General features: G+C 33.0%; 1 protein-coding gene across 3 annotated transcripts in view; it reads right to left on the reverse strand.

Moving 5' to 3' along the window:
- LOC111032597 (transcription factor AP-2-epsilon) overlaps nucleotides 1-13,344 on the reverse strand; it is a 119,384-nt gene that overhangs the window by 73,003 nt on the left and 33,037 nt on the right. For all 3 annotated transcript variants that reach the window (XM_022312983.1, XM_022312981.1, XM_022312982.1), the window contains exon 2: nucleotides 8,039-8,192. In XM_022312983.1, the coding sequence (XP_022168675.1) occupies nucleotides 8,039-8,104 (66 nt within the window). In that variant the 5' untranslated portion in view covers nucleotides 8,105-8,192. The remainder of the gene's footprint in view (nucleotides 1-8,038; nucleotides 8,193-13,344) is intronic.

Below are 13,344 nucleotides of genomic sequence, written 5' to 3' on the forward strand. Positions count from 1 at the left end.
CTGTATTCCAGTCGAAAATTTTTTTCTTATTTTACGCTTTTGAAATATTGTCTCGAAAACCGATCGCCGTATAATAGGTATAATATTTTGGTACCAGCTATTACAGCGGTATATCACATCACGTACGCGAGTCAATATAGCTGAAAATATCTGTGTGGAGAAAAGTGTGGAGAATATATAATCTGATATTTAAATAGGCATGATACGACCTAGCCAGTTTACGGTGTTAATGATTTGCGAGAATATTTTTTAAAATCCGAAACCGTCGTGTGATTTCCATTTTCCGTTATGCAGACGATTCGAATGAAGTTTTATACGTTCAAACGGTCTGGGTAGGAGGCAATGTGTACCTATACATATGCGAAGACGAACCCGGTGAGACACCCTGTATAGTGTATACATATACCTAGTATAAATAAGTATAATATAATATAATATATATCACGTATTGTGTTGCAAGTATACGATGCAAGTGCGCTGTAGCCTATACCTACGATAACTGCCGATGGAATTTTTTTTATTGAGCCGGCGTATAAATTATGGCGCCGCGAGAATTTTTTTTTAATACTAAACAGTAAACACACACATATATATTATGTACGCACATTTAATACCTACATTATATTTTACGTCGTTTTATAGCGTTTCGCGCATAATCTGCGAGCGCGCGTTTACACCGACCATATTATAATAATAATATCGTATAAATATAGGTAATGGCATTTACTGCGTACCTACGACGACTCACCGTATCGCCACTTATAGGTATAGTATGTATAATAATAATCTATTACACACGTACCCCCATATACTTGTAACATATCGTCACTCAAAATACCTGCCTACCTATGTATTATTATATAACTCGAACATTGATTGCAGCACATAAACATTTCAAACTATCCCCCTCTTGGAAACCATCCTCCCGCCCACGTGAAACGCATAGGAAGTTTACCTTACCTGACCGGCGCTCCAACGGGTTCACGCAAGACAATAATAACAATATAATATATTATGTTCCATTCAGTCGTATACTAGCAGCACCAAACGAAATGAGTGTCGGAAACAAGTGGCGACTATATATTATAAAAATATGCTTAGGACGATACTAATATATATTATATAGGATAGTTCTTTTGTTGGAGAATACTCGATATTATAGAAATATACAGTAAATTTGATTAATAATCAAACGTTCATGTTTTAAATCAAATCAGAGTTTACTACACATAACTATTAATATATTTACATCATTGCAGATATAATAAGTACATGACCTTTATATTCTAATGCAAACCCTGCAGATTACCAAAACATCGAAAATCTTCGTACAGGATAAGGTAGTAGTGTTTCTTTATTTAAATTGAATTTAGTGAAATCTCCTATTATCTGAGAATGCAGAAAAAATTTTAATTTGGGACTATCTTGTATTTTATAATATCCGTAAATTTATGAGATATGCCAATAATTTCTGATGCTTATGATGTGTTATGTCTGAAACATTGTGAACAAGACAATATTATACGAGTGAATATCATAAAATCGACTCGTATAGGAGAGTTTTCAAAATAATGGTCGATGAAAAAAAAAAGTAACGATTCCGTCCGAGTCTTGCTTAGGTTTGTCACATGGAAACTGGAAAGATGTTCGAATTATTTTATATACCTACCTGCAGCACACACGAATATGGATTATTATAATTTATATTGATTTTATGCATGCAAATATTTAGAGTAGAAAGTTGTGCGCGCTAAACCTTCCACCGCGGGTTCCCATAGAAAATCCGATTGATGATTATTTACTATATACCTATAATATTTTCATACAGGTATTATATATAGATATATAAATACATGTGTCTGTGACGACGGTAGCAGCACAATATATTATTATATACCTGCTCACTTGATCGACTATACGTTATGTATTATAATATTAATGGCAGTCGATAAAACGTTTTATTCTGCATTCTTCATAATATTATGTGCATCGTGTATAGGTATACTGAGCAGATAATGCTCGTACGCGTAGTTTTACCACACTTTTTCCATTTCGACTGAACGTCAATTTCATCATTGATGTATGGATATATTGTAATAGCTGCGGGTCTACCGATGAAGCTTATAAATCATAATCAACCAATATTATATACCTAAACCTACCTATAAGCATAAAAATGTACTCTCCAGTCCCCTCCCCCACCCTCTCGAACGCGTTATTTGTTCTTCGCGTGATATTGTTTTTAGTTTACTTGTCAGCATTTTATATTGTACAACGTTATAACTTATAATTATTGCAAAACACACAGTAGTCCTGGGCACTTATGAAGAGGAACGGGCGAATATGTTGAATCGTACAAATCGGACACACAAAATAGTACGTTTTACGGGTGTACAGGTGTTAGGTAGGTACAGATGTAAGATAAGTAATAATGTTGTTATTCAAGTGAATTGAGAACCGAAAATTGTGTGCTCAATACGTACCATAAAAATTATAATGTTATGTAAGTATTATTATATATTTGGACAGTTGGAAGCGTCGTATTGGGCATAATATAATATCTTCCGCTCGCAGCCGGAGCAGAATTTAATTTGTTGAGTAAAAATATGGCGTATGAGTGTAACTTGATGTTGAATGGGTTGTAAAATTATTTAACACCTTTTGATTTTCTATATTTCATTTAAAAAACATACAAGTAATGTTTAGCCCATTTTTAAGAAACTAACATAATTATCGCAGCACGATATGTTTGTTATTAAAATTATTTTACAGTTCAAACACAAATATCCCTATGGTGAATGCAATGAAAATAATGTTGACGATCACGATTAACATATTATTATAATTTAAAACATTAGGTACTACAATAAATTGAGAATTATTCGATATCAGACGAGGTGTATTGTCAGTACTTATATTATAAATACATTGTTAATAAATATTAAATTTGTAATTACTAATTACGTAAATGGGCGATAGCAGTTATTTATAATATAACATATAATTTCAATGACGAAACCTACGTGATTGTTCTGTTTGAAAACAGATAAGTTTAAAATCTGTTTAAAAAAAATACTTACAAATTGATGATCAACTTTTATCTATACTTAGTAGCCATAATGTTCATTATAGAAATGTATTCTGCAGAATTCTTAGAAAACTAGAAAACTTTGAAGCATGCTCTGGTAGTTTTCTAAATAAAAATTAATAAATAACGTGTTTGCCATTCATGCAGTGACATGGCAAAACTGCATTTAATATATACATGCATATTTCTCAGAAAATCATTATTAAAAATTGATTTATCTAATACATAGAAACTAATAAATATTACAACTAGACAGTAGGAACTAGAAAGTAAAGATGAGTTCTAGGATTACCACCAACTACAAGCATGTGGTAACAAGTAAGAGTAATATACTAATATGAAAGTATATTGATAATAAAAATTACCAAACTAAAATTTTATCTAATTTGTATTTTTTCCATCTAAGAACCTAATAGTCACATAAAATATAAATTGATTTCAAGTAACGTAGGTTCATACAATTAATATGATGTTATACGACGAGTTGGGCGATGCACTCGCTTCCCCTAAAACCTTAGGACTAAAATAGATTTTTTTTAGAATGTTTTAATAAAGTTCTTACAGGATATACTGAATAATTAAATATCAGTAACTTTCATCGGTTATAACTTGTTACTAAATTTTTATTTTCATTTAATCACAATAAAAATTGTAGTTAAAAATAATTTAAACTTGTTTTCATAGTAAGCATTAAACAAAAAACAAAATTAATAAACCAAAAAACCGTTTTTGCAAATAATTAATAATCAAAATTTGACTTAAAAATATTGGCCTAATTCCAAACTATCATAAACTCCAATTTAATAAGAAGTTTTTATATTTTAGATTAGGCAAAATAGAAACTATGATATTATAACGACTCATCGTTATTAATCAGTAATCACCATTTCGATCACCATTTCCATCGAAGTTTTTAATATCCCATGACAGTGGTTAAATTCAATAAAATAAGCTCAAACTCCAACGTTTTGATGAACTAGGGAAATATTGTCTTATTTCCGTTATTACTGAATTAGGTTTGTAGTAACTAGAGAATGATTGTTATTTTATTATTATTATCTATTATTATTATACCATAGAAATATAAGTTGTCAACAAAAAAAAAATTTTAAAAAAATATGAAACATTCATAATATTTCCCGGAAAGTAATTAATATAATATACGGGGTTAAGATAATAGCGAATTACGTCATCGAATTTTGTTAATTATTTATTTCTGTACACACCTACGTCAAATCTAAATTATTCAAAAATAGACATAAAGCGCTATCTGTCGGGTATACGAACATGATAATGCACATGAAGAAATGTCCACTTGAGAGCAGCACTAAATAATAGTAAAGGATTTTGTTAATAGAGTGCACCACAATTCCGTGCACGAAGACTTAACGAATGTAATAAAATGTGCAAACAATGAATATAAAATAACAGGTACTAACAACTAATAAGTTTATTAACGAATAAAGTTTTCATATGTAGTTTAGCAGTTTACCAGTAAAACGTCCAATCATATTTATTTATATAATATTGTTATATTTTTATACTATATTTTCATAATATTTAATTGCGTATTACGGGAACTTTCAAAAAGGTATGAACTGCATTGTTGGGAAATTGATTATCGTTTCATAAAATGTGAGTGTATTAAACTTTATTTTTTTACACCATCGCCCGTTTGTTTGATGAAAGTGTTAAAAAGATTAAGTTAACCTGCCATCACATGGACATTAATGCATTATAAAAGTTAATCAACACCTAAATCCGAAGACCTCATTACCTTTAAGCGTTTGGGAAATCTGCCAACAAATAAAACTGGATGAAAGTTTTATGAATTAACACCGTTGAAAATGTATTAGTTTATTTACCGTACTTATTGTTAATCGTTTTAGTTCTATAGAGTGGTACAAAAGCAACTATATTATGTCATATTACTGTTGAGAGGTTTATGTGCAAATGTACATATAGGCTATATATGGCTGTATACACTACATTTGTAAACAATACCACGCTATACTTTTCAGATATTAAGTACCAATATAATCCATCTTAAAGAAAATTTATCTACCTATATGTTTAAATATAATATAAGACCATTGACAAAGAAAATGTATTATAATGTATAGGTACTAGGTATAGTATAGTATAAATCAAAAAGACATTATATAATTTTTTAATTTGTTTCTACATTGATGATGTGAAATTACATTATAATAGTAGCGTCGTTTCCGGCATGCAAGAGCAAATCTACACCGAAATCATTTCATAGATGGTCTTTATATTTTACAAGATGTCAAGATTTGTTATTGAAATTAATCCACTACCTTTTCAGCACAAATAATAACGTTTCAATATCTTAAATATACATTTTTTAAAGTTTAAATACTCCTGTACTAGATGCCTAGATATAGGTATAATAACTGAACATCATAAATACGTCGACATAATACCTATTTGAAAATTTTTAATTGAAAAAATAGTGATAATCTTTTAGCATCATGGGATAATAAATATTACCACAATATTACCTTACTACCGAAATTTTTTATTTTGACCGCCCTAAAATATTACCTATGGGCGGGCGCCCATGTTTAGCATTACATATGTACCTGATCGTTTTCACTTTATTAAAGAATTATTACCTAATACAACTATTTTTAGCAAAAATCAACAATATTTTAATAATATATCAGCAATCGCAACTATGATGTGTACTGGGAACTAACGGACGGACACCACGGGATTATAATAAGTGTTCTAAACATATGTTTGGAAACCTAAAAGGTGATGGATTTTTCAATTTCTATAAACATACTTTAATACTTATTATATTCTATCACAAAAGTTTTGAAAACCCGTTAATGCTGCCGTAATCAGATCGATTCGTTTCGGTCGCGATTTAACCAGCTGGCCTCGGAGATTTCTACGACCAAAATGATGCGTTTTGCGACTTTTCAGACGAGACTAGATTATTATACGGTATAATATTATACTGCATCATACTCTCGTATTATATACATGGATGTACCTATTTTTTACGTCACGCGCGAACACCAGGGCACCAGCTCGATGCTGCTATATGATATAGCTGTATATACTATATAATAATAATATACACTTGGGTACCTACATTATACGGGTTATAATTGCGGGTTAATGCGGGACCTTGGGTTCGACAGAACGCTGCAGCATTGGAGCAACCGTACAGCTAACCCACACAGAGATTCGTACGAGTGATAAATACGCAAAAAACATAATACATACCTATGATGCGTCCTCCTGTAACACATCACACAGTATAATATATCGCGCACAAAATATTGTAGAAGAGGGGCGAGTCGCTATATATATATACATATAATGTTATATAACAAAATACGTATAATAACGAAAAATGAAAAGAAAAAACCGTATATTCAGTCAGATTTATAATCATAGGGTCTATAGCGCGGCCGCCTCGACGTAAATGGCCAACGCACAAAAATATACACGGTACCTTACTAGGGCATAATATATTGTATTATTATATTTATATATGGCTTATATTGTTTTCGCCGCCGTCATCGGGGCGGAGGCGACGACCGCGACGTCGGTCGGATTTACTTTTGGCAATAATTTTATCGTCTCATCCTATATAATGTATATATATATATATATATATGTTATACGGTTGAAATTATTAATAATGTGTTTTCGCGCTGCAAGTATAGATCTTAGTCCCACTCCTGAGCCGTTGTTTCCCGTTTAACATCGGCAAATGCCAGACGAATCTATACTCTAGTACAGCGGTTCTCAAACTGTGTTCCGCGGAGCCCAAGGGCTCCGCAAGAGTAATCTAGGGGCTCCGTGGCTCCCTTATGTTATCTGTATTAATTAAATTCAAATTATTAAATTATTATTTTATTTCTTAGTTACATTTTTAATTTTTATACTTGTATTCATTATTATTTGGACCATATCAATATGTATTATTTTAAAGTTTAAAACTGTAAACTATTTATAAATCCACACATTTTTTAATAATCAACATCATTTTCTATAAATTATTGTTGTCTCAAATAGAAATTTCTGAATTTTGGGAGCTCCGTAATTTTTTTTAGGAACATAAGGGCTCCGTGAACAAAAAAGTATGAGAACCGCTGCTCTAGCTCTAGTAATAACAAAACTAAGCATTTCTCGATAACCGAAAAACGTTGGATGACGAAGGGGTCGGTTTTGATAAAAAAAACAGTTTTTAATATATATTTTGATGGTATATATAATATAGTTGAGGTAAGGTTTAACAATACGGATTTAGTGTTTCGCTGCATTCGTGTTGCAGGTGATCTACAGCAGGACAGTGATGGGATATCTACCACAAAATTTGAATAAATATACCAATAAAATTCATTATTTTTCATGTGTAATCAAAGATTATGGAAATTATAACGAAAATAAATAAATCAAATTGCCAAATAAAAATCTATCAAACAATAAATATAAATTGACCAATGTAACTAATACTAACTATGTTATTAAGCTTCCATTTCAATGAAATCCGGCCGTATCTACATGATCATAATTCATAATCAACTATATATAATAATATAATTATCGGTATATTCTGCGTAAATTCCTTACACCTATTTGTGTATCAATTATACGTATCTAACTAATGAAATATCGCTATTAAAAAATAAATGTGTAAGTAACATTTAAGCGAAATATTTATAAAATTTGATGATCAACCAATCACACTTAAAATAATTAAGGTATTTGATCACCAGCCACGTGTCTTTCAATAATTACCGCTAGCTATATTATATGAATGCCGTTGCAAAAAATTAACAATTATCGCGGTTTATGAAAAAAACGATTCTTACTATATCAATACACGTTAAATCGACCATCTTGTAATGTAATATTTTGCGTCCAACATAATATAATACAATTTTGTTCTATATAGGTACTCACCCACGGAGCGGCGCAATCGGCGCCCGACGACAGCGGCTGAAAAGCCGGCACGCATCTGAAAGTCATGTCAATCTCGTCGACCGCACGGCAACAGGTGGTGCGGGGGCTGGTGGTGGTGACGCTGTTTCGTGTTCGACTTTCGGTCACAAGTTACCTGCGAGGAAAACGTAAAAAAATTAAAATAACATTTAGCCACGTCCGCGCCACTATGCGACTATTTATAGGTACACGAGTGCATGTCGTTAAGTCGAAAACCCCGTAATTACGAGACGTCGTATATATAATATTAATATATATATATATAATATATATATATGTATATGGGATACGCCGTGGCTATAGAGTACACAGTATATATACTATATGTGTACGTTGTGGGTATATATATAGGTATAACGATCGCGCAACAACGACCGTGTACACGATATTATTATTATGATACATATTATAATATAATATAGCTTGGTCGTTGTATGCGGTACTTAATACGGTATTTAACGCGGAGATAATAATAATTAGCGAGTAGGAAAAACATATTTATATTATATACCTACGTAGGTACTTATATATACAGGTAGAGGTAGAGGTACCCCTGCAGAGATACCTCATCATACACGAATGTATAGCTGCGGTACATAATTTGGGTACGAAAAACGTAATGATAATTTATGTATATAATATACGAATTTTACTCGAATCTCAAAATTATGATGGTTTTCAAGAGGCAGTAATTATTATTATTGTGAACTGTGATATTATGTATGGTAAACCAAAGCACGGTTAATCTCGCGATACGATACACATTGAGCGTATGTGTGTGTACCTACGTTAAAACCCTCTATACGGATAATTATACCTAAAATATAATATTATGTACGTAATACTATGTAGGTACATGTATCGTCGCCATATACATTATATGTATATAATAATATGTAGAGGTTAATTTATTAATTATTAATAAAATTGGGGCGGACTAGCGTATGCAATTACTGTTATAACAGTTATAAAGGGAAAGAGAGAGCTGAGATGGCAGAATCCACGGACTAAGGAGGACATAATTAAATAATTGTCATAATATACCAGAATATACGGCTTTATATTATTATTATATGTAAGCAATATACATTTTACCCGAAAATCGATAAACCGTTTGCACATGATATGTTGGCAGTTGGCATAATATTCAAATATATTACGTAGTATACTTATTATACTATCTAATTTTGCACGTTTTATTTCATTTAATATATGTTATATTTTAATGACAGTTAGATCAGCGCATAAGACTGGGTCGATAAAACAAAGTTAAAATAATATACAAAGTACGTTCTGATATTATGCCATAATAGCTGAAGTCTACCCAACTTCACCCAAGAAAAATTGAATAATTAATACAAAATATACGATGCTATTAGGTGATGTATCTCGGTTTTGGTGCAGGCTTTTAAATTTTTTTTTTAAATATTTAGATAGATACTATTAACTAGTATACCTAATGAATACGACGATGTTATGTTAATTCGATTTAAGAATTAAAATATTAATGTTAATATTATATACCTATAAACCGTTTTCGAGCATATTTTACGAAAATTGTGGTACGTTCAATTTCGTGTGTGTAACTGTTTTCTAACATGTTGTGATAATAATACGCCTATATCAATTCTACATCTTGAAGCTGGGCGAAAAATACGCGGGGCACGCGTTACACTACACGTGTATAATATTCATAATTTATATTTTAAAATATGATTTCTGTCCATTCGTTTATTATCGACGTGCGTATGAAGTGTTTTTTTCCTATCCTTCCTTCTCCCCTTTTTTTTTTTTGTAATTAACGGGCGTACGTGAGCTCGGCACCGAATTACGCGCGCGCGTGATGTCGGGGGCTGGACCGAATATACTCGTATTATAGGTATACGTATTAGACATAATATGTATACAATACGCACGCCTGTAATAATAAATCGGCCATATATACGAGTGGTCAGGACATGTATACCTATTATAATATTATATTATATACCTATATACGCGGCAAAACGAGAAATATTTATAATTGCTTGTTACACACACATATACTTGGGCATTTCTGGAATTCAGTTCTCCGGTAGCCCCGGCCGCGGCGATCGTAATAATAATAATAATAATAATAATCATTTTTTTTCTCCCAATACAAGAGTTATTATTTTTACTTTACCGTCCGGCCGTCTGCAGTATACACTGCAGGTATATATGTATAATACCGACATTTTCGGTGGACCGTCCACATTCCAAACGGAGAAAAAAATCGAACAGGTAGGCACCTATGTAATATTATTATTATTACAGTTTTAATAACGCGCCCGTGTTCGAAATTAATGCAGCGCGGGTACATCGACGATATTAGTATGTTTAGTGTTTGTTTCCGAAGAGATTATTCGTTCGAAACAATCAAACGTTATATTGTAATTTTTTTCCTTTTTCTCTATATACCCGTTCGTATATATATATATATATATATATATATATATAGCTCACCAAGTATATAATACGCGACTAGTGTTTTAATAGTATTCAAGGCGCTTGTGTATCGTGCGCGGCGGTACCGAAACGATATCATTATTTTTTTTTTTTTCAAAGTTCCAAACGGATTGGAACGACGCCCGTTCCTATGTCTACATGTATGTATTTTTTTTCACCAGTCGGCAATAAAACGAAAATTATATATATTATATCATAAAGCGAGCACGCGTTTCCGACGTCTACAAATATATAAGTACCACATATAAAATCATCGGATTCGTCGTGGCCGGCGTTAGGTAGGTATATAGAGTATGATACCAGTGTATACCTGCTCGTGTATTATTATTATTATTATTAGACATTTTAAGTTTATAACGGTCCAGCAAACGCGCATCATCGCCACAACGCGCAGAGACAACTCGCGATGTATGTAATATAATAATGTATAGCTGCAGATTTACACTGGGAATACATGCCCAGACGTGCAGTCCTCAACGTTTGGATGTATACGGTTGTCATACACTACTATACTCGTGTTTAATAAGATTTGTTTTCAATAAACCTTAAAAACCCAAAAAATTTCGACATTTTTTGAATGTTAGAGGGGGGAGGTATTTCGTTTACCGGATTTTAGGTCAAAAAGGGATTTTAGGTTGGCATATATTTTTCTACGAAAATAGCTTTTTTACAGTCTGTAAAATTAAACGATTTTATTCCACTTGGTTTTTTTTTAATGTATGCGTCACCACTGTGATAAGACGACTGCAAAAATAACGCATCACCAGCAATAATATATTATAAAAGAAAATAGCGATTCGGTCGTTCATTCTCATCCGCACAAAACCTAAACGCGAATTTCTCTGCTCCACGAATACAACAAACTCTCTCGTTCATATTATATTATAATAGTATTATATTATAATGTATTAAAGTCTCTCGGAGATCGATCCGGTCTACTCTGTCCGTCGTGCTCAGCGCGTCAGCCTCTCACGGTATGCCCGGAACTGCAGACCCGAAATCCGTGGAAAGAGGACGACGAAACGAAAAAAAAAAACACACACTCGAACACAAAGCGGGTATACCTATATAATATATATATAGTGTCTCTAACAATACTAATAATTAGCACCCTATAGCGCCTGGGCATACAGATAAATACGGGTAAGTATGTGCGCGTTGTGTCAGACACGCCCCCCCTCCCCCATATACCTGGTCGAGCGGTCGGGGGGGGGGGAGGCGGACGAGGACATGAAACGCGCACATGAGAGGAGGAGTGCACGGGCGTATATCGCGAGCCGATCGAGAGACCGCGCGCCTGTCCGTCCGAGCCCTATAATCGCGCGAGCGTAGGTACTCACGGCTTGGTGTGTATACTGTTATCGGCGTCGGACCATCTCTAATTCTTATAATAATCATTTAACGCGGCGGCGACGACGACGACCTCTTTATATAAATCGTCCGGTTCGTCCCATTTATTATTATTATTATTATGTATATACACCCATATTTCAATATTCCGTGGTCTTCTACAGGTGTTCCGCATCGGACCGTAAAGGCAAGCGTGCGCGCGCACACTCACTGTCTCACTCACCAAATGTATAATACAATACAATACAATGTCTTTAAGAGTCGTATATGTATTATGTATATGAGTCGCATGGGTGGTAGGTATATATAATATTATAACGATGCTTATGACTTTTTAATGATTGTTTTGCCCGAAAACGTAATAACAATATAATATATAATAAACAATACTCTAAAAATAATAACACAGTGTTACGACGAGCCACTCTATCAGTGTACACCTCGACGTACCTGCAGTGTAATAATAATAATACACACACTTATAAGTATATATATATATATAGCTGCAACGGGCCTGCGCGTTACAAACGAGAGACAAAAGTAAAAGAGAAATTATATAAATCGTTTGTCAGGGACGTATATTATATTATATAGGTACATAATATGTTGTAGGAACCTCAGTACCTGTAACTTGTACCTAAGGTTTATACCTATGTTATAGGTATATAGGTACATAATATAATAATACATGTGACGTCTAGTCGCGCGCGTACCCGCCACTACTTTAATATACATTATGCCTACACCTTATGTCCTAATAAATATATATATACTGCAGATGCGTGCTGGCCGTTTAATAGAATGTAATTTCACGCGATCTATGGGGCACTGTTTTTTTCATTTTCCATAACGTAGTCGCGATTAGAGCAACAGGTTATACGTATGACTGGCCTATTCGCATGTATCAGACGCGCTGGCGGAACCTGCACTTGGACAGGGAAATATAAAAAATGTTATTTATGATGACTGCGATGCTCATCGTCCGCGCATGAGAATACTATTATACATTGCAGTGAATCTGTTTTGGCATTTACACGGTTGTCGGTTTTCTTTTTTCGTGTATTGAATTAAATAAACAAAATACGGCTCGTTACTTAAGTAGGCATACGTAGGTACGTAATATTTTATATTATATACACGCACAGAGTGGACCGCCTGTTGTAACCGACTTACCGTTAGGAATGTAAGCGAAAATTACGACGTTTTATTTATTACGAGATTTACGTGAGACACGATACACCGCATTATAATATAACACAGAAAACACGCGTTTCCATTATATATTTTTATAGCAAAGCATTGACGTGTTATCATTATTATTCGGTCGTTATAATGAAATAAGGGCGGGAAATAGATTATGTCAGTTCCGAATAAGTGAAAAATATACGTCTCTTCTAAAGTTTAATATCGATAAATGATTCAAAAAACTA

This window comes from Myzus persicae, unplaced genomic scaffold (assembly GCF_001856785.1).
Source record: "Myzus persicae strain clone G006 unplaced genomic scaffold, MPER_G0061.0, whole genome shotgun sequence".
In the NCBI taxonomy this organism is placed as follows: Eukaryota; Metazoa; Arthropoda; class Insecta; order Hemiptera; family Aphididae; genus Myzus; species Myzus persicae.